A 22,509-nucleotide genomic window follows, 5' to 3' on the forward strand; every position below is an offset into this window, starting at 1 on the left:
AATAGAGTCAGGAGACCTGGGATGAGGCTGTTGACATCATCCATGTTATCAGTGGCATAGTTGAAGACAGGACGCCAAACCAGTCCCCTGACTCTGTGCACCATAGCACATCTACTATCTGCCCACGGGGGACCCTGGTGTGGTAAGGACAGCTGCAGCCCTGTCCCTCCCCACCATGCCTCATGATCCTTATGGTCTAAATGTCTCCCCACTCTAACTTGGAATAGGCTCCTGCCTCCAGGCATTGCAAACAGCTATTTGCCCAGCTCAAGTACTGTTCATCTGCTGGGGTCCTGAATAGAAAGAGTAAGGGGATTCTTCTCCTTTGTTCCACAAGGGGGGTACACAGGCTCTGAGGGTGAAAGAAAGAGCCCCACAGGGCTATTTCTGGGATATCTGAAGATACATCTGAGTTTTTGTAGTCTTTTGTTTAAAAATTCCAGTAAGAGCATCTCAGTGATGTGGAACAGGGCAGGGGTGTGTAGATCAGACACAGACACACATAGTCACAGAACCATTTGTGTCATGTGTATTTTATTGGCCAAGAGTGCCCATAGCTGGTCATTTTCTAAAGCCTGTGGAGTGGAGGAGGGTAGAGGGCCCTCCCAGATCAGTGTTCTGTGGGACGGTTGCAAAAGGCACAACATGTTACCACAAGACAGGCTCACAGCTCAGCAGTCACCAGACTGCCTGTGGCTAGATCTGGGCACGGAATGGAAATGATGTCACTAGAGCTTCACGTTATTTCATCCAATTAACTGAGAGTTAATTACTATGTCCAAAGTGCTTTGAAGCTGAGGAGCACTGTTTATTCACAATTAAGGTGGAAGTGGTAAGCTCAGAGAGGCTGCACAAGGGGTGCTGGCATTAGAATGGGAAGATGGGCAAGGATTCTGCTTCTGTCTTGCTGTGAGGAGCTAGGGGACATTTGTGCAAGTGTCTGTAGGAGTGTCCTGGGGCTGCTGCAATCAAGTGCCACACATCGGTGGTGGCGGAGGGGGGGGGGTGGGGGAAACTAAGACAACAGGCATTTATCCTTTCACAGTTCTGGAGGCCAGAAGTTTGAAATCAAGCTGTGGGCAGGGCCATGCTCCCTCCAGGGGGGAAGATCCTTCCTACCTCCTCCAGCCTCCAGCTTCTGGCATTACCCCAGGCATTCATTCCTTGGCTCAGGGCCACATCACTCCAATCTGTGCCTCTGTCCTCCACATAGCTGTCTTCCCTGTGTCCGTGTCTCTATTTCCTCTTCTCATAAAGGCCATCATATTGCATTAGGGCCCACCTGAATGACCCCATATTAATGTAAGTGATAAAATTCATTTTGAGAACAGTGGCACACCTAGAGTCTTCAGTCCCACTTCTTCTAGAAGCTTTGGCTCTCTCAGTCACCCCCACGTTCCAGTGCTGAGGAAAGAGTGAGGGAGGGATACTCTTAGGAATGAAGCACTCATTGGGCACTGGAGATCAGATGGGTCCTGTTATGGGTTGCATTATGTCCCCCCAAAAGATATGTTGATGTCCTAATTCCCAGTGCCTGTAAATGTGACTGGATTTGAAAATGGGTCATTACTGTTTTCTCATTGTTGCAGGGTTCTCTCTGGCTCTGTGGAGCACTCCTGCTGGGGTGGAGAGAGGTAGGCCCCAGAGTGCCAATGCCTGTGCTGGCCTTGCAGGGATCACAGGGATCACAGGTAGGCCCTGCCTTGAAGTACTTCTTAGTGCGGAGGGAGGCAGGTACATAAGCCAGGAGTCTTGGGCTAGAGTCATGGGTGGAAGAAGCCCCAGGCAGGCACAGTGGGAGCCTGGGAGAGAGTACAGCAGGAGCTTCACCTGGCCTGGCTGCCAGCCCAATAGAGACTTGTAGGAGTCAGCCAGGCAAGGACAGCAGAAGGCATTCTGGGGAGAGGCCCCCATGTGCTGCCATTAGCAATGGGCTTCCTAGTCCAGTGGGAGTCCCTTTAAAGCTCCAGATCAGACTGCCTGCAGAGTCCCTGGTTTAGAGGGGCCATAGATGTCAAAGGTTATCTTGGGCTCAACACTGAAGGCAGCTTTTTAGCATTCAGTGGCCTGGCCAGAACTGACTTTGATGAAGGGAGCAATCAGACAATTGACTGTGAATAGGACAAGGACGTCAGGACCCTTGGTTCTGCGGTACCTCGATGCAGCCTGTCCTGTACAGCCTACAGTGCCTTGGGGCCTCGCATCTAGGCCCAGTCTCTGCAGGCTTGCTCTCAGCACCACCTGGGTCCGTATTAGAGCCCTTTTGGCTGGCTATGGCTAGATGGTCTTCAGGTGGCCTTAGCTTAGCCTGTGCTTCACTTCCCTAAACACTAATCCCAGCCCCAAATATAGCACAAAGAGGCATGTCCAAATCCTAGTTCCTCTCCTGCCAGGACATGAGAACCAGTCCCAGGCCTTGAGGCAGTGCTGAGACCTAACACTTGCTCACCTGGGCCACTGGATTCTTAGGCCTTTCCAAACCCGCCCTGCAGATCCACCCACATTTCTCAGCACCTTCTAAACCTGCACCATCATATTAGTGACCTCTGTACAGGATTTGCAATCATCAGTCAGTGCCAAACTAGCCCAGTGAGTTATTTGAATAGTATTTGGCAGACAGGGCTGCAGGGATCCAGCAGTTTGTTTGAAGCCCATGGCCTGTCAGGAGGTTGGAGCATTGGCCGTTTAGCCAGGGACCTACCTCTGTCACCTTGGTGAGGGGACGACTTTCCCTAGATTCATGGCTGCTGAGCCTGTTGGGACTTGTCTGTCCTTTGGCTCCCTTCCAGCTGGAGGCTGTACCTTACTGGCCACTGTGGTAGATTGAGTAATTGCCCCCCCAAAATGTCCACCCCTTGAGATGTATTGATGGAAGTGGAGATAGGAGCGATGCACTCTGAAGATGGATGAAGGGGCCACAAGCCACCGCTTACAGTGGTGTGTGCCTCTGGTCCCCCTTGCACTCTTTTCATCATATAAACACAAAGGCCACCATGTCACTCTTCAGTGGGCAATCAAGTCCAAGTTCCTTGACCCTTGCAACCTCACGTCCTACCATTTCCAGGCACAGACCACAGTGTTTCCCTTGGCCTGGAAGCTAGGCCATTCCTTCTCTTTTCCAGCTGGCCAAAGTGGGCTTGCCCTATATGTATTTATTTATTTATTTTTTTAGTGTAAAAATATTTGATGAATAAGAGGTCAATAATTTTTAATATTCCTAAATGGAGTATGTTTATAAAACAGGTTAAAATATATTCTATATCTTTCAGATTTACAGTGCTTTGTATTTTATGTATTTTATTTTTTTAAATATAATTTATTGTCAAATTGGTTTCCATACAACCCCCAGTGTTCATCCCAACAAGTGCCCTCCTCCCTGCCCATCACCCACTTTCCCCTCTTCCCCACCCCCCATCTACCCTTAGTTTGTTCTCAATCCTTAAGAGTCTCTTATGATTTGCCTCCCTCCCTCTCTGTAACTTTTTCCCCCCTTCCCCTCCCCCATGGTTTTCTGTTAAGTTCCTCAAGATCCACATATGAGTGAAAACATATGGTATCTGTCTTTCTCTGCCTGGCTTAAAAGTAGCCATTCTAATGGGTGTGAGGTGGTATCTCATTATGGCTTTGATATGTGCATTTCTCTAACCATTAGAGATGTTGAGAGCATCTTTTCAAGTACCTGTTGGCCTATTAGTCACTCTTAAGCGGAGGTTGGCAAACTTTCTGTAAGGGGGAAGACAGTAAATATTTTAGGCTTTGTGGGTTACAGATCTCTGTCATAACTGGTCAACTCTGCCGTTGTAGCATGGATGCACCCACAGACATGTCAGCAAATGGATGTGGCTGTATGCCAGTAAAATTTTACTGACTAAACACAAACAGGATTCAACCCCAAGTTCAGTTTGTGGACCTTTGCTCTTAAGGGAAAGAGCACTTGGGATATTACTTTCCCTGTGGGACTCTCTGAGGGTAAGTGCTCTATCTTGGTCACTTCTGCATCCCTTTGGACTTAGCAGGTGCTCAGTTAATATTTTCTGAATTGATGGTCCCCACCCCTCCCCACAGAGAACAAAGCCAGTGGTGTGTATGTCTACCAGTACCTACTAGAGAAGGTGTCTCCCAAGAGTTGCAGTACAGGGCAAGGGCTGAGAGGCTTTCACCCTCTTCCCTCTCTTTCTCCCCTACCCAGTTCATGCTAGAAAGTTTTCTGGGCTGAAGGATCTAATGTGAACAAACCTTCTGGGGCTGAGTGGGTGAAAGAGCTGGCAAAGCGTAGGTTCTAATTTGGGTCCATTATCATTTGAAGTCTTCCACAATTGACAACTAGGCAGTGCTGGGGTAAAGAGGTGCATGCTGCTGATGGAAGGTTCTAGTGTTTCTCCACATGCCTCTTTTTGGTCTCCATTCCTCTTATTTGTGCCTTTTGAGCCCTTCATGTTGCAAAGCCTCAGATTAGAGCCTGTGCCCCTTCCTCCCCAGATGGGCACCTTTGCTGTGTAAACTGCCTGAATCTTGGTGGATAATGTGGGGTGCACTAACCTAGGGGATTCCGAGCTTGTGGTTTAGCCCTGGCTCTGCTAATTGCCTGAGTGCCCTACACCATGGCTTCTTCTCTCTGGGGCTCCCCCAGCTGGTCAAAGTGGGTGTTAGCAGCTTTGTCCTCTAAATTCCCTTTCAGTCTGGTCCCAGGAGCAGCCACTGCACAGGACTTCAGAGGCAGAGAAACAAATCCAAAGTCCCTGGACCTTGAGGAGTGTAGCGGCTTGTAGGAGACCCAGGCAGCTGAGCCAATGACTGATGGCAGTGCAGGCTGGGCTTTGTAGGAAGCCAGGAGAGAGAGACTGTAGGGCAAAAGCTGTGAGGAGTGAATGATGTTGGAAAGAAAGTTTGAAAGAACAGGCTGCTTGCCCAGCAGGACCAGATACCCTGAGGTGAGCTATGCAGAGCAGAATGGAGCTGAGGAGCCATGAGGAGCTTATAGGCTAGCTTGCTGGTGCTGGGTGGAGAGAGGGAAGGCAAGGGGAGTTGCAGAGAGGTATTTCAGTTCAGCAGAAGGGAGAACTTTCTACCAGCAAGGGCTGTTATCACACAGCAAGGCAAGGATATCCTAGTCAGTGGATAGAAATGCACACCAGCACTTGAAGGGCTGTGGCCAGAGGCCTAACGCATTTCTGTCCCATCTGACAAGTCCACTTCTACCTTGCTTCCAGTCCTTCTCTATCTTGAAGTCATGGACCTACAGGCAGAACAGCTGGCCACAGCCACCTCTCGGTCCATGGACACTGCCAGATGGAGATGATAATGAGGCCTGGGAGCTCCACTCTGGCCTCTTCCCTGTCAACTTGTCTCTCTTGGACCCTTCCTCAAAAGCAGGCTTCCCTACAGCTGCTGGCACCCATCCCACCAGCTTGGATTTTGTATTGGGCCACAGTCATCTTTGAAAAGCTGACAGCTCCGTGCCCTCTGCTGACAAAAGACACATACTCACAGATGTCCCAAAGGTTGTAGCCAATTCATAGAATTCACAGACCTCCCAATTCCATGCATGAATGCCAGGCCTGGAACCCCTGCTCCAACCAGTCCCACTGGCTGTTTCCTTCTGTTGCTGCAGTTACTCTAGGATTTCAAGCCAGGCAGGTAATAACCCCCATTTCTTGAGCACCCACTTGGTGCTGTGGGGATGTTGGTTGGCTCTGCCCTCAAGCAGCTCCTAGCCTGGTAGGGGTGGGAGGAAGTACACCACGGGAATACCTTAAATAAAGCGAAGATTGAGAGCTACAGGCTGGGAGTCCCAAGCAAGTGGATGATTTCCAATTGGGAGAAAGAGGGTAGGCTTTTTGCAGGGAAGGGATGTGGCTATTTTGGATTTGGGGACATAACAGGGAGAGGACAGGACAGGCAGCCAGGGCAATGTGAGCAAGGGGACGTCTGACAAGGCATGAGGAGTTTGGCTGGAGTGCAGTAGGTGTGAAGCCCAGTGGAAAAGGCTGGAAAAGCAGGCTGAGCACAGGTTGTGAAAAACTGGCTGCAGAATGTGTTCCAGAGAAAGTTGGGACCCACTGAAGTGTTTTTGACAGAGGAGGGACAAATCTAGGTCTCTTTTAGGAAGGATGACCTGGAGATACATAAAGTCTGGATCAGGGGAGGCAGACAGATCATCTTGGCTGTCCCAGTACACCCGATCCAGGTGCAGAGAGGGCCAGGTGCTGAACTAGGTCAGTATCAACAGGGAGGGAGGAGGGACTGAAATGAGAGACCTCCCCAATGAACATGCAGAACTGGGCATGGACTTTCAGCTGTCCTCAAGCGGGAGAGAACTGCCTTCCCTCCAGCGTGATTTTACAGATGGATATGCCATGGGGGAGAGGCGCAGGCCTAGGTTGGTTCTCTAGGATGTTATTTTAGGGAGGTGTACTGCAAGGCTATCAGCCATCAGGAAAGGGACAGATTGGGGTGGTCCAGGGACTCGGGCTGGTTAGGAAGACAAGTTCAGTCTTGCAATAACTGAAGCAAGGTTCTAGCTGGACTTGGTGACCTGGTGGGAGTCTCCTTCAGTGCTGGGGAGCCATGCGTGGAGCCCGTAAGCAGAGTGGCAGGCTCACCGAGTCTCTGCTCAGTAAGTCTGAGGTGGGGCCCCATCATTTCTAACAAGCTCCCCATGGGGGTGCCAAGGCTAGCCTTCCCGGGCAGTTGGACTTTCTCCAAACGGATGGGGGTGGGGGTGGGAAGTGATGTAGGTCTGAGTCAGGAATACAGGGCAGAGCAAGGAGTCATAAAAGCCCTCTGCGGCAGGGAGGGTAGCTCCACTGCAATGTCAGCTCCAGGTTGTACCTGTTTCATTCACCACTGAAGCCCAGGCAGTGCCCAAAAAACGTGTACAATGAATGGGTGAACAAAACAAGTGAGCAGACCAGAGGTTCCCTGAGGCAGTAGATACAGACGGACAGGACGTACGAACTCTGGACAGTTCGGTGAGGGACACCTTTTGTAGGGGCAGCTGGTAGCATTTTCCCAAGAAAGCTGGGAGGACAAACCTGTGGGCATTTTGGTCTGCCAGTCTCCCTCTTCTAGGCCTGAGAGTCTCCTCCTCACAGCTCTGAAAGCAGAGTCCATCAGTTCTATGCCGTGGCCTCCTCCTCCCTCCCACTCCGCCTAAGAAATCAGGCAGCAAGCTGAGTCCTTTCCAGGTGCTCCCACTAAGGCTTCATTTCTATTTCCATGGCTACAGCATTGCTCAGACTTTTGTTACTTCCTATTTGATCTCCCAGGCCCCACACAGGGTGGTGATATAAGCTTCTTGATTTTTGCCCTCCACTGTGTAAACCCTGAACAGTTTCCCATGCATACAGGACAAAGTTTAAGTCCTCTTGGCTTGGCATCCTCAGCCCTACTTATCTCTTCAACCAAACCAACCTCCCACTGCTCCACGCCGACCACCCCCCCGCCCAAGCCAGTCTGGTCACTTCTGTACTTCACTGAATCTGAGAAAGACAACACACTACTAATGAACTTATGACAAGTCATTGCTTATGAACCTGGCCTTTCAGCCTGAAATGCCACCTAGGGGTCTACACCTATGGACCCTTTATCCATCCTTTGAGGTCCAACTCAATGCTGTCGCCTCCTCGTTGGAAGCCTTTTTGATGGTCTTGCCTGGAAGCCATGTCTCCTTCCCCTGAAATTATACCACCTTGTCTCCCAGGCACCCCGGCTTGTGAACATATATCAAGCTCCTCTATTCTAAGTGCCTCCGGGGCAAAGACCCTGTCTTACTTCTGCTTGTGCTCCCCTGCCCCATCAGCTTTGTACAGTCTACCCCCAGGCGGGGGTGACGTTCCTATCACACATACCTCATGGCATGTACAAGACCTTCACTTTACTCCAGTCTCTCCTGCTGCCTCTCCACCCCTGGGCAAAGGCAGAGAAGAAAGCAGAAATCTTTAACATTACATTTCAATGAGTCTGGGAAGAAAGCAGGTTCTGTAAGTAGAATATCACCAGAAAATAGAGAGCACTGAAACATATGTGCTTTGCCTTTTGGAAACTGGCTGAAGGGTTCTATGAACGTGAGCTGCAGAGAAACAGCCCTTTCTGCATCATCTTGTGGAGTTTCTGCCCAAACTCCAAGCAGATCCAGGAGGTACTTCTCTCTGACCTCTTCAGTGGCAGACTGTCAAGTGGCCCCACGTCCCATGTTAGAACAGGAACTACACAGCTGAAATAGCAGGCTGCTGGGGCACACTACCACCTTGCAACTAAAATGGACAATGGGGCTCTGCTGCTAAAGAGACATGTGTCCATGAAACAACATTTTATGAAAAAACAGTGCAGGCAGGCACACCAGCTACACCTGAGAGAGAACCTGGACGCATATATGGAGGTGACCAACAAGCGGTCTCTTCCCTCTGGAGATTGCTGGTGGTGGGGTGACAATTATTTAAAATTTTTAAAAGTTTTTGCTCTAACTTCTGTGTGTATTTGAAATGTACATTTGAAGTTTCACCATGTGTTTATAACTTCTGCTCTTCTTCTAGTATATCTGTATTATGTGGCTCCCCGAACAGTTTGTGGCTTCTCCTCTAGTATCAGTTCACATGGAAGAAAATGTACTTTCTCATCATCAATTAGCAAATGGGTTGTTTCTTTCCTATAGCTTCCTTGATTATGCACAAGCACACTGGAATGATAAGTAACCCAGGACTCAGGAGGGGTGGCCGAGAGGAAGAGGGAAAGAACGAGAACACCACACAGCAGAATATGAAGCTGCCTGCTTTAAGAAATTCAAATCCAATCCTACAAAGGGAGAAATGTCTGCTGCTTTCTCCACCCTTGTGGTAGCAGAAGAGCTGGGTGTGGTCTCATCTAACTGGCAGGAGGAGACCTAAGCTCAGAGGAAACTCACTTGAAGGAGGTTAGTTTATTGATTCACAGGGGACAGTTAGTGGCTGGGGAATGCACTGAGAGGGCCCAGTATCCGGGGTGCCTCACTTGACCTTCCGCAGGTGGTGAAAGCCCTGTATGGTCCTTTCTATGGCGTCATCCATGGTGACCAGGGGCCGGTAGCCCATGACCTGTTTGGCTCTCTCACAGCTGTAATAGTGGAATGTGCCGGCCAGTGCAACCCGCATTGGTGTGAAAGTGGGCTGGACACAGATGATAGGACTGATCACCATCACCAGGAGGGACAGCAGAAGAGCCAGGTAGTAGGCCACCCAGTACGGGATGTGATACTTGGGGGCCTCATAGTTGAGGCCTGTCAGGATACGAGACAGGAATGTCCAGAAAGGGATGGGTTCGTCATTGGTGATGTGAAATGCCTGGAGAGAGAACAAGAAGTTAGAAAATGCTCCCCAGCTGCAGAGGTGAGAAGACCACACTTGGAACTTGGGAGCTCAGCCACACGCTGCTGGCTCAGCCTGGGACCAGTATTTTAGGAAGCTAGTGGCTCTCCCTGCCTGCCCACCTAGTGTCTCCAATCTACCAATGTCAGACTGCGGCAGAGGGGCTTTTTTGGTTTGCAGCTACGGGCAGGTAGCCTTAAAGTCGAGAGGGAAGGTGAGGAGTTTTACCTATGGGCCAGGATTTTTAAGCGAAGCTTAGATTGAATTCAGGAAAGTATGTTTGTTAATTGCACTTAATTTAATAATAATGTTCTTCATGGTAAAACTCTTTATCTTCAGATGCAACAAACAGGTTATATTACATTTCTCAAATGTGATGTGTTTCATCTAAACCAAAAGCCATACACTTACCCTAGTCCTGCCACCCTAAGTGTTACAGCAGTGGGAAAACAGCAGAGGTCCAGGAGAAAAATGAGGCCCAAAGAGGGACTTCCAAAGGTAGTGGTGAGAAACAGGAAGATGGAGGCCCTATGAGTGGGAGGGGAGGGTGAGGAGGCCCTAATGTGCTCTCCCCTCTCTGCGTGAGGGCTCACCTCCCCTGACATGTCCATCCTGCCCACCAGGTGCCAAATGCCAGGACATTTAGGTATATCCACCCCTCTGGAGTGGTGAGAGGCATGGGCATGGGTGGGCAATGGGGGAGAAATGGAGAAATTTCCAGAATAAGCATGAGAAAAGATGAATAGGAAGCACCCCATCAAATGTACGTGGGACCCTGCTGGGAGCAGTCAAGTCCACTGTGTGTATCCAGGTCACGTAACATGGAGAACCAGGTCCTGAATGTTTATTCAATTCCAGCTCATTGGCCCCAGATTTGGGCTGTTTGGAGCTGTGTGGCACTGCAATGTCACCCCACCACCTACCATAGGGGATCAACCTCGGACCAGATCGGCCAGGACACGGGAACATGAAGGCAATTTGCCAACAAATCCAATCATGGGGAGACACAATCCAAAGATAGGCAAACACACACGGGGCAGGAGGAGCAGTAGCCTTACCTTCCCACTGATGGCCGCATCTTGGGAGAGGTGCTCTGCAGCCAGGATGTGTCCATGCACCACATTCTCCACGAAGGTGAAGTCCACCAGGTTCTCCCCATTTCTGTGGGCATGCCGGGAATGGTTCCACAGTTAGAGATGTGCAGGGGCCAACGTTCCTGGGGCCCTCAGAGGTGGGATATGTAAGGGCCAAGCAATGAGTCTGAGAGCCCAGTGCCCAGCCTGCCCTATCCTGGCAAGGCCAACCCCGATATTATCTGCTCTGGGCTTCTATTTGGGTAGCGGCTCTTCAACTCCCCCTGGGACACTCTGGGCTAATGGCTTACTTTGGCCTCACACTTTTCTACCATCTCTTTCTAATCCCTCAAAGCAAGAAGACAGGGCAGCAAGGAAGCAAAGCAAGAGGCAGAGAAGCAAGGTGCCAGGACACAGGAATAAGAGGAGGAAAGAAAGAAAAAGAAAGGAAGGAAGCCAAGGTGTACTGGGGAAACAGCCACACTCTGTCACCACCTGCAAGGGTCTTACCACCTGCACTTTCCTTGATGAGGAATGTGAACACCTCTACCTGCCTTCCTAGATGCAAGGAGAGCTGAAGGCCTGGCCCTTGACCTTGTGCCACTCTTTTCCCCCTTGAGCCTATTTCCTCAATTTCCCAACAGGGACACAAATATTTTCCCAGGCTACCTGACAGTGTACTAGGTTGAACACTGTCCTCCCCAAATTCATGTCTCCCTGGAACTTTTGGATGTGACCTTATTTGGAATTAGAGTCTCTGAAGGTGTAATCAAGTTAAGATGAGGACATATTGGGGTAGGATGGACTCTAAATCCAGTGGCTGGCATCCCTTTAAAAGGGAAATTGGGATAGAGACACACAGAAAAGATGCTCATGTGAATGTGGAGGCAGAGATTAGAGTGATTTGTCACAAGCTAAGTAACACCAAGGACTGCTGGCCACCACCAGAAGCTGGGAGAAAGGCCTGGAAGAGATTCTCCCTCAGTTTCCAGAAGGACCAACCCTGCCAATGCCTTGATTTCGGACTTCTGGCCCCCAGAACTGGGAGAGAATTAATCTCTGTTGTTTTAAGGCCCTCAGTTTGTGGTCACTTGTGGCAGCCCCAGGAGACAAACAGAGAGGGTGGCAGAAAAGGCCACATTGGAAGAGAACTACACAAACTTGACTGATACTTGTCAAGGGGTCATGAAGAAGACCAATTGTGGGCCAACTTACCCAATCACAAACTTCATCTTGCCTTTCTTGGCTGCCTCAATGAGGATGGGGACCAACTGGGGGTCCTTTGGGCCAAAAATGCCATGAGGGCGGATGGCTATGGTTAAAAAATTCCTCTCAGGATCATTGGCGTCCAGGACTGCCTGTAAAGAGCAGAAAGGGCAGGTCAGTAGCACGACTCACAGGAGACATGGAGGCTGGCCTCTGCTCTGGTATAATTTGAAGCTACTTCTCTATCCCATCCACCCATGCCACCCAAATTTGAAAACACAGGAGAGGTAGCTGGGTCAAAACCAGTATGATCAAGGTCACCTGACTGGCTCAGTCAATGGAACATGCGACTCAGGGTTGTGAATTAAAGCCCTATGTTGGGTGTGGAGCCTACTTAAACAACAACAACAACAACAACAACCACGACCACAGTATGATTAAAGAGAAAGGCCTACTAAATGTCCATCAACTGATGAATGGATAAAGAAATTGTGGTTTATATACACAATGGAGTACTACAGGGCAATGAGAAAGAACGAAATATGGCCCTTTGTAGCAACGTGGATGGAACTGGAGAGTGTGATGCTAAGTGAAATAAGCCATACAGAGAAAGACAGATACCATATGTTTTCACTCTTATGTGGATCCTGAGAAACTTGACAGAAACCCATGGGGGAGGGGAAGGAAAAAAAAAAAAAGAGGTTAGAGTGGGAGAGAGCCAAAACATGAGAGACTCTTAAAAACTGAGAACAAACTGAGGGTTGATGGGTATTGGAGAGGGCACCTTTTGGGATGAGCACTGGGTGTTGTATGGAAACCATTTTGACAATAAATTTCATATATTGAAAAAAAAAATATAGTAGCAGATGGAAAAAAAAAAAAAAAGAGAAAGGCCTAAAATGCACAACTGCAGCCAGGGGAAGATGAGCCTTGGCTGCAGTTTGTGGAAAAAATCTGAGGGTTCTAGTTAGCAAGTTAGCCTTTAGCCTCCTGCCTTAAGCTCCACGTGCTTGTTTCCATCAGTCACAGGCCGCTCTGGTCAGTTCTAAGAACGACCTCCTGGGAAGGGTCTCTGACGAACCCAAGTGGGCCAGGAAGAAGGGACTGAGAAGGTAATGGGTCTGGAAGAAACAGTGCAGTGACTGGGTAGCTAAAGAGATGATCCAACACAGGTAAAGCCTAGAGCAGTGCCTAGTACCTAGTAAGCACTCAAGAAGTGGCAGCCGTTATTTGTGTCATCCACTGTCAGAAAAGATATGTTTCGCGTGGCTTAGTGGACAAACTAGAACTTAAGGACTTGAAGTACAGAGAAACAGGTTTTGCTTCAAAAGTGACAAAACATCCCGAATGATTTGCTATGTTATTGGTAAAAATGTGGACCACGACAGCTCCTACCCGGATGGGAGGACCAAATGAGGTGACCCACGTCAACTGTTTCGGTATGTGCCTGATATGTGTACTTATTGTACCACCTCACCTAGGATTTCTACTCTATGGTGGCAAAATTCTTGCACATGTTTTCCTCCTGGTGAGTTTAAGCTGACTTTGAGTTCACTGAGTTTATCATCAGTTGAGAGGTCTGAAAATCAACAGCGAGATGTGTGCCAACAGGGGCTGACATGGGGCTCCAGGAAGGTCACTGTTGCAGGCATTTATAGGCTTTGCTTACTTCTAATTGAGCAGCCAAAAGTCAACGCAAGTGAGGCACTGATGGTCTGAGGCATGGCTGCCACTTACAGCTCCTGAGGGTAGACGGGGGAGTCCCAGTGCCTTAGATGAGAGTGCTTCTTGGTTCAAGTCCTAGCAGGTGGGAGCTCTGTGAGGCTCTCCATGCTCCAAGGAGAGGGTGGCAGAAGCTGGAGACAGGACTGCAGCTTACAAAAAGCCAGGCTTCCACCCCCTAGATTGGGGATGCCCTTGTGTCTCCCTGCAGATGAGTTATTCAGGAACTTTTTGAGTTGGAGGAATACCAAACAGATGGGAGGCAGCTGGCTCTCAGACAGCACAGTGGGATGCATGCCAAGCCAGCACTAAGCTCTAGTTTGCTGGCTGTGAAATGCAACCTCAGTGGGTATGATATGCTGCAAACACCTGGGAGAGGTAAGGTCACAGCTTCCCCCACTAAGGCAAGCTGTCTGTGCTCAATGAGCATCTATGGCCTTCAAGTTAAGTATGCCCTTAGGGTAATATTCTCTCTGGACATTAGTCCTGGAGCTAGCTGCTGTCAGGGTCCCTGTAGCCCTGGAGTCCAAAGGCTTACTGGCCCTGTTACTCAACTCGGACTGCTGCTAAAACCAGGCGCTCCTGGGCGAAGCTAGTTTGCCAAGTGGAAACCAGTGCCTTGCCACGTACTTTTCCTTAAAATAAAGCAAGATCCTTTCATTGTTTAAGAATAAGGGAAGGGGGTAAGAGTGCCACTAGGAAGGTGTGTTCAAATGAAAACACTTGTGTGTCAAGCCCAAGTTCTGTTTGCGTGCTTGGGATCATCATAAATTGCCTCTGATTTCTATGGCAACTGAGTAACCTTGCATAGTGTAGAGGTTGAGTGCATGGGGTTAGCCACCCACTAGTTGCAGAGTCTCAAGAAGAAAGTGAATCTCTGTGCATCAACTGTCCTCATCTGTAACCTGGTGATAATAATATCCACCTTATAGGGTCATTGTGAAGTTTAAATGAGAAAGTTCCTGTAAAACACTCACATTAAGCTATTGTTATTATTTTTTAAATCGAATTTCATCCACGAATTTTACTTCCCAAGTTAGGTATTCAGGCCTGAGAACACTAACTTCATAAATATTTTTCTTAAAAATCTAAACCTTACAGATGTTCACGGAACTCGCTTGTCACTCAACGAGTTCTCAGGTACGTACTCTCTCCTGTAAGATTTTTGTCTCCGTGTAATAGTCAATGGGTTTCATAGCATAAGGGAGGTCTTCGGTTCCATTCTTGATGTTGACACCCTCAAAGACGACACTAGCACTGCTGGTTAAAATGAGTTTCTGGCAGAGGAGAAAGGAAGGTTAAAAAAAATAAAAGTAAGAAATGATCATTATTTAAACAATCTGATGGTCATGCATGAAAGAGAATCAAACAACATGTTCACAACCCTCACAGGCAAGGCACCGTACAAATTATTTACTGCAATGCTTTGCTATCCAGGTATTTTTAAAATAATTCAAAGATCAGCATCTTTTGTTAGCTACGTGGATTCGAGATACATTCTATAGCATTCTAAAACAGTGGATTTCACATTTTTTTCTCTATCACTACTGAGAGATGGAACAGGTATCTCACTGTGGGAATGATTCCTCAAGGGAGAAGGATAGCCCCCAAACTTAGAGGGAGATGTCTGTCTGAAAAAGATGCCTGGTGCTTCTGGTACCAACCCTGGCATGTCAGCACAGGTACACAAGAACATGTGCACCATACCCACTTGAGAAGTGCTATTGGAAAGGAAATGCTTTCTTACAAGGGTCCCAGCTTCCAGCCCTCTGGTTAAAGGCAGCACGTCAAAAACTGAACACCAATAGCTCGAATCGTATCTTTACCGCTTTTATTCAACATTGTACTGGAAGTCCTAGCAAGTGTAGTGGGTTAAGACAAACAATAAGGAATAATTTGAAAAGAAGAAACAAAACTATTACCATTCACAGATGTTGGAAATGTCTACACAGAAAACATTATGAACATACAGAAAATATTATAGTTACAGTTCAGCAGAGTTGGTGAGTCCAAAATCAATATACAAAAATTGTGTTTGTCATTAGCAATTAAAAATATGAAAGATATTTTAATAACCCACAATTAAGAACACAGGGATAAGTTTAACAAAAGATGTACAAAATCTTTCTAAAGTAAAGGATAAAACTCTATTAAAAGGCATTAAAGAGAGAGATAGAGGTGTTATTATGTATTTATGGATACAAAGACTGAGTATTGGAAAGGTATCGATTCTCTCCCAAATTGCCTTTAAATTTGATGCAATGACAATAACAACTCCAACAGCCTTTATCAAGGAACTCGAGAAGTTGATTCTAAAATTTATATGGATGAGCAAAGGGCTAAGGACAGCCACACAAATTCTGAAGAACATGGCTAGGGGGTGAGTTGTTCTAGCACATACTGAGATTGACCTTAAGCCTTGCTTACTGAAGGCAGAGCACAGTAGTATGGGCACAGGCGGAAGCCAATGAAGCAGAAGAAAGAGCTGGGAAGAGACCCGTGGAAGGCACCTACATCTGAGATGTGCTGGAGGGGGCAGGGAAGAGCAGATAAGGGATGGGTCACATGATAAATGATGCTGAACAACAAAAATTCAATCGCTACCTCAGACCACATACAAACTTAAACTGTTGGTGGGTTAAAGATTTGAATGTGCAAAATAACACTTTAAACCTTTGGGGAGAAAACCCACATTAAACAGTCTCTTGATTCCAGTGTTAGGAATGTTTCCTAAATATAATATGAAAAGCCACTTTCTGCACTGCAGCCACTAAGCTATTCTGCCACTTCAGTGAATATACTCCATATACATATATTGAGATGGAAAAATCTCAAAAAACATGTTGGGAGAAAATGCAAGTTGCAGGAAGATATATTCACTATATCATTTCTATAAAGCTTTTAACATGCAAACTGATAACTTATATTGGTTGCACATGGAGCAAAGAGCAATGATAAACCCAAGTTCAGGACAGTCATTCTCCATGGGTGGGGAAGGACAGCAATGGCATTGAGGATGGAAACACACAGGGCTTCAACTTCACCAGTAGTGTTACTTATACTCTGTGATGATTATATGAGTACTATATTATTCTTATTTGTTTATTCCGTGAGAAAAAAAACAGCAGCAGTGAAATTCACAGAGCTCAAGCATGGTATAGACTAAGGAGTCTGGGATTTGGCATTACAGGGTCTGATTTTAATCCCACCTCTTTCATTACTGGCAAAGAGATATCATTTAGCCTTCCAAATCTGGTTCCTCACCTATTAAGATACATTAGTAGCTCCTGGTTACCTACTGAGAAGCAAATCAGGTGACAACTACAGGGCAAAATGCCTTATCATTTGCAAAGTATAAGGGGTCACTATTACTATGATCCAACCTTTCCAGGCACTGACCTCTGAAGAGCTCCTTATCCACTTGTTCTTTTCTTTTAATGTTTTATTTTATTTTTTTTATTTATTGGTGTTTGTTTATTTATTTTGAGAGAGATAGAGGGAGAGAGAGCATGAGTGATTGTGTGCATGAGCTGGGGAGGTACAAAGGAGGCAGACAGAGATTCCCAAGCAGGCTTCATGCTATCAGTGCAGAGCCTGACATGGGTCTTGATCCCACGAACCGTGAGATTATGACCTGAGCCTAAATCAAGAGTCGGATGCTCAACCGACTGAGCCACCAGGCACCCACTTGTTCTTGCTGGGTCAGCTGATGATGCTGGGTGGCCCATAAGGGTGATGATCCTGAGAACCAAGATTTATAACAAAGCAGCAAGCTATGACATGGTGGAAATTCATATGCCCTCAGATCTGAATTATAACAGGTTTCTATTGGTAAAAAGTAAACAGCTAATTTTTCTTTGAAAATGTAAGCAAGGTTTGGAAAATAGTATGGCAGTTCCTTAAAAGGTTAAACATAGAATTAGTGTTATGATCCAGGAATTCCACTTCTGGGTATTTACCCAAAAGAACTGAAAGCAGAGACTGGAGCAGATATTTATATACCTACATCTCTAGCAGCATGATTCACAATAGTCAAACATGTAAGCAACAGGTGTCCACTGATGAATGAATGGCTAGACAAAATGTGGCCTATCCATACAACGGAATGTTTTTAAGTGGTTAAAAAAAAAAAAGACATTCTGACACAGACTACAATATGGATGAACCTAGAAGACCTTATGCTGAGTGAAAGAAGCTAGATATAAAGTCCACTTCTATGCGGTCTCTAGATTCATGGAAACAGAATGTAGGATGGTGGGTGCCAAGGGCTTGGATAGGAGGGGGAGGGGCGCTATTGTTTAATGGGGATAGAGTTTCAGTTTGGGAAGATGAAAGTAGAGATGGGTTGTGGGGATGTTTGCCGAGCAATGTGAATGTACTTGATGCCACTGAACTGTAAATTAAAAAATGGATAAAATGGTAAATTTTATGACATCATAATAAAAAATATAAGCAATAGACATTTTACAGCTCTTTAACCAGAGACTGATAAGCCTTAGCATCCTCACATGGTCTACTGAGATGCAGTTAGAGTATTATAGCTCAAATTGGCCCAGCAGCTCCTAGGGTTGATTCTAAGATCTTCACAATATTTTAGGAAGCAAGCCTGGCTAGACCCAGGAAGAGAGCAAGAAGAACCCTGGCTCCCACACACTTAGAAGGGGCCACGACATGCTCCTGATAGCACTCACTCCAGCTTTCCCCTTACCTGAACCCCAGCCTCTTTGCAAGTTTCAATGACATTCTTGGTGCCAATGTAATTCACTCTATAAAAGAGTCCCTTGTTGTTACTGGATGGTGGGGGTGATGCACAGTGGAAAACCGTGCTTACACCTTTCAGAGCTGGGTAGAGATCCTAGAAAAGCAAACAGAGACCAAAGAAATTATTCCTGCTTTAAACAAGTAAACAGCCTCCTCACATTCCCACTCTCCAATCTATGGCATGTAGGTGTCTTGCCCTTTCATAAGTCTAATTAACATGGAAATACATCTCATTGTAAAAGATTCAAATAATACAGAAGTACATAGGATAGAAACCATGTTGTCCTTTCAATCGCCCCTCCCCATTGACTGGTCCCCAGGAAAAACTGGTTTAGGGCATAAGAAAGAAGCCTGTGGGGTCCAGACAAAGGCAGTATCTGTGCCTCTGTGTACCATGGGGGGTATGTATGCATGTGTGTGACAATTCAGGGCACCTGAGGGTAAAACTCCTGGGAAAACCAGCTCATAGATACAAATTATGAATAATATGAAAAAGTCCCACACCATGAAAGGCAGTGCAAACAGCCAATACACAGGAGTAGTCCCTTCTGTGAAAATAGATATGGAACAGCAAGAGCTAAAAGGAAATAAAAACAGGTATGCTTAATTTACTGCTAAAAGGAACCAGAGCTCCTGAGAGCAATGGCTGATTATAGATCTGGGGCAGGAAATAGATAAGACGAGTCAGGAACACCTTGTTGAGCCAGAAAGTAAGGAAGCTAGCTAGCCAAGACTCCTGGGGTCCTGTTAAAAGGACTCAAGTGTCATCTTGAAGAGGCTCTCACTGGCCAAAGAAGGGGCAATTTGATCACCAGTAAGAATACGAATTCCTTCTATAAACTAATAAAGGAAACAAACAGTCAAACATTTAATCTGCATAAGGTACAAAGAATTGAATTAAGAAAGAAAGAAAGAATGATAGCATGTCGCCATTTTACAAAACCTTCATTAAGTAATAAGATCTAGGAATGATCATCAACAGACGAACATCACTAAAACAAAGACAATCATGAGTTATGTGCCTAGATCCACTGATTATTAATATTTTGCCAAAATTTTCTTTGTAGGTACACACACACAAGATCTTTTTTTTTTTTTTGAAACCACTTAAGAGTAAGTTGAGACATTGTGCCACTTTGCCTCTAAACTCTTCATTAGGTATTTTCTAAGAATAAAGACATCCTCCTAAATACCACTAAATAATGATCACACACAATAAATGTAACAGGACACTCTTATCCAATAATTAGTCTATATCCAAATTTCTCCCATTGTCCCAGTAATGTCCTTTAAAGGCATTTTTATATTTGGATCCAGGATCCAATCATGGATCATACTGTATTTAGTCCTCATGTCTCTTCTGTCTCTTTCAATCTTGAACATTCAGTGATGATTCTTGCCTGGAACACTTATTAACACATTATTGCAAAATGGTAAAAATCCTAATTCTAGCATTTGTTTTACTTTTATTAGTTGGCATTCCTCTGTAATGTAGATGTTCCCCCTCCTTTATACTAGTTTTTCTTTTTTTTAAAGTTTATTTATTTATTTTGAGAGAAGCGAGTAGGGGAGGGGCAGAGAGAAAGAGGGAGAGAGAGAGAGAATCCCAAGCAGGCTCCATGCTGTCAGCCTAGAGCCTGACACAGGGCTCGAACCCACGAGCTGTGAGATCGTGATCTCAACTAAAATCAAGAGTTGGAAGCATAACTGACTAAGCCACCCAGGTGCCCCCTAATTTTTCTTTTTATCATTTTCAGGGACACATGGATTCTTATTTTATTCAATGCATTACTATCCACTACTATTACCTTTTGTGAGGTTTAAGTGTCCCAAATTTGGCCAGTGGAAGCTCAAGTTGGTTCATATCCTTCTTTTTTAAAATTTTTAAAGTTTATTTATTTATTTATTGAAAGATATACACACACACACACACACACACACACACACACACACACACACATATATCGAGAGAGAGAGAGAGAGAGAGATTGGGGGGGGGGAGGGCACATGGGATGGGCAAAGAGAGGCAGAGAATCCTGAGCAGGCTCCAAACCTGCCAGAGCAGAGCCTGGCGTAGGGCTCAAACTCACAAACTGTGAGATCATGACCTGAGCCGAAGTCAAGAGTTAGACACTTCACCGACTGAACCACATAGGCACCCCAGGATCCTTTGTCCTTTTGACATATTCTTATTAGGTTTTGAGCACTTTCTTAATTTTGTCCTAAGAAAATGTCTCAGGCTCACTGTACTACCCCTGCTCAGAGTCCTGAATAAGCTATATTCCCAAGGAACCCTGGTCCTTTTATGGGCAATAGCATACAGAAATCAAAATCTGAGCACTAGATGTGCATATTGCTATTGGTGCCCCAGAGGAAAAAACTGAACCAGAATCAGATCCAGCTTTTAGTCCACTAGAAATATAAGGCAGAGATCTGACTTTAAACTTTGTAGTACTCACATCAAAAAAGTAAAAATAAATGGATGAAAATAATTATAATGTACTTTATTTAATATATCCAAAATACTATCATTTCAATATGTAATCCAGATAAAAATTATTAATGAATTATGTATATTCCCTTTTTCTGTACTACATCTGCTTTACTGGACAGTGCAGTCCCAGATCTACCAGTTTAGAAACCCTAGAGAACAGAGGGACATGTCAAACAAAACCATGGGAATGCAATCTGCAAAATCCAGTCCATGGGAAATGCTACAGGACAATAAATACAGTTCTAAATAAATATCAGTTATTCAACAAATGAAAAGTGAAGGGGAACTTTTATAAGAGACTTAACTAGTTCAATCAACTTCAGTATCTTAACCTTCTTGGTTCATTATTTGGAAAGAAGTCTTCTTGGTTCGTTATTTGGAAAGAAATCTTCTTGGTTCATTACTCGGAAAGAACTCTATTTAAAAGCACTTATGAGACATTTAGGGGTATTTGAACACAGGCTGGAACTTAAGGAATCGTCACCATGTTTTAGATGTAGTTATGGAACTGTGTTTTTAAAAAGGCTCCTTATCTTTTAGTGACAAATACTGAAATATTTATAGGAATAAAAATGATAATGGTGTTTAGGATTGGCTTCAAAACAATGAGGGTGGGGTGGGGATATAGGTGAAACAAGACTGTCTGTGAGTGGATATGATACAGAGGAAATCTATGAAACACTACAAAGACAGAACTTGAAAGAACACATGAAGGAGAAACTAACAGACATGTAGAATATAATTAAGGACTCCACCTTCCCTCCATATATGTCTGGTAAGGCTTCCAGAAAGAAAAGAGAATGGAAGTAGAGTCAGTATTTGAAGAATTTTCCAGAAATGAGGACAGAATTCCATCCTCAGAGTCCAACGGCCCACTAGGTGTTGAGTAGGATTTAAATACAAAACGAAAAGTCAGACCTAGACATACTTTCCATAGAGTATACAGGATAAAAAAGAAAATCCTAAAAGGCATGAGATTAAAACCCAGCAGACCCCCAAAGGAATAATCAGATTGAGTGTTGGAAGGAATAGTTATGAACCTACAATTCCACCCCCAGCAAATAAGCACTTATGAGAAAGGGTGACATAACAACATTTTCAAGCATACAAGGGCCATAGAAAGTTTTCTGCCCAAATATTCACTGAAGGATGCTAAAGGAAACACTTCAGGAAGAGGAAGGAACCTAGAAGAAAGAAATGGGAGAGAAGAAGTACTGATGAATGAATTCAAGAATATGGCACAAAACCTAAGTAGTGACTTTCAAACCCATTTTAAACCCCTTCACCCTTTTCACATCCTCTTTAGCTTGGACTTCTTGATCCATCATTGCAATCTTGACCTTGCCTATATCTGTCTTTATCAAGTTGGTCTGGCAAACTGCAGCCCTGGTTAAATGCAACTCTCTCCTTCTCCCTGCTGGTGCCTGAGTAGCTGAGTGTAGCTGGAGAATACACCATGCTGGCGGGTCTTGCTTTAAGTTTGTGCTTAAAAAAAAACTTCGTAAATAAAAGACTAGCAACCATATCACAGGAGTAGTAGATACTTGAGAGGGCAGTTTGGAAGGAAGCTGAAGTTTGCTAAGGAGTCTCATCTCCTTTGAGAGTACACAGCATTGATCAAGAGAGACAATATCCCTGCCTTCATGGAACTTCCTTTCTCCAGGGATGGTGGGCAGATAAACAAGTAGATACAGAGTATATCAGCTAGTATCAAGTGTTATACAGAAATATAATACAGACTAAAGGAGATCTAGAGTGGCTTGTGGCTTAGCATAAGTTGGTCGGAGACTTAAATTTAGGGAGCAAGGTTGGTGGTTCACAAAGAGCATTCCTGATAGAAAGAGCAGTGAGTACAAAGGTCCTGAGGCAGAAACTCGGTGAGTCTGAGGAGTGGTAAAGACACCAGTGTGCC

At 45.6% G+C, this 22,509-nt stretch overlaps 1 protein-coding gene across 1 annotated transcript in view; it reads right to left on the reverse strand.

Moving 5' to 3' along the window:
* Positions 1-8,771: 8,771 nt before the first annotated feature.
* Positions 8,772-22,509, reverse strand: part of NSDHL (NAD(P) dependent steroid dehydrogenase-like) — a 29,602-nt gene continuing 15,864 nt past the window's right edge. Inside the window, exons 4-8 of the mRNA XM_047097755.1 lie at positions 18,051-18,197; positions 14,491-14,619; positions 11,630-11,772; positions 10,400-10,502; positions 8,772-9,317 (exon numbers count right to left, since the gene is read on the reverse strand). Of these exons, the coding sequence (XP_046953711.1) occupies positions 8,985-9,317; positions 10,400-10,502; positions 11,630-11,772; positions 14,491-14,619; positions 18,051-18,197 (855 nt within the window). The 3' untranslated portion in view covers positions 8,772-8,984. The remainder of the gene's footprint in view (positions 9,318-10,399; positions 10,503-11,629; positions 11,773-14,490; positions 14,620-18,050; positions 18,198-22,509) is intronic.

Source organism: Lynx rufus, unplaced genomic scaffold, assembly GCF_022079265.1.
Source record: "Lynx rufus isolate CCGP_SWC_20201006 ecotype Redwood Valley unplaced genomic scaffold, mLynRuf1.p SCAF_40, whole genome shotgun sequence".
In the NCBI taxonomy this organism is placed as follows: domain Eukaryota; kingdom Metazoa; phylum Chordata; class Mammalia; order Carnivora; family Felidae; genus Lynx; species Lynx rufus.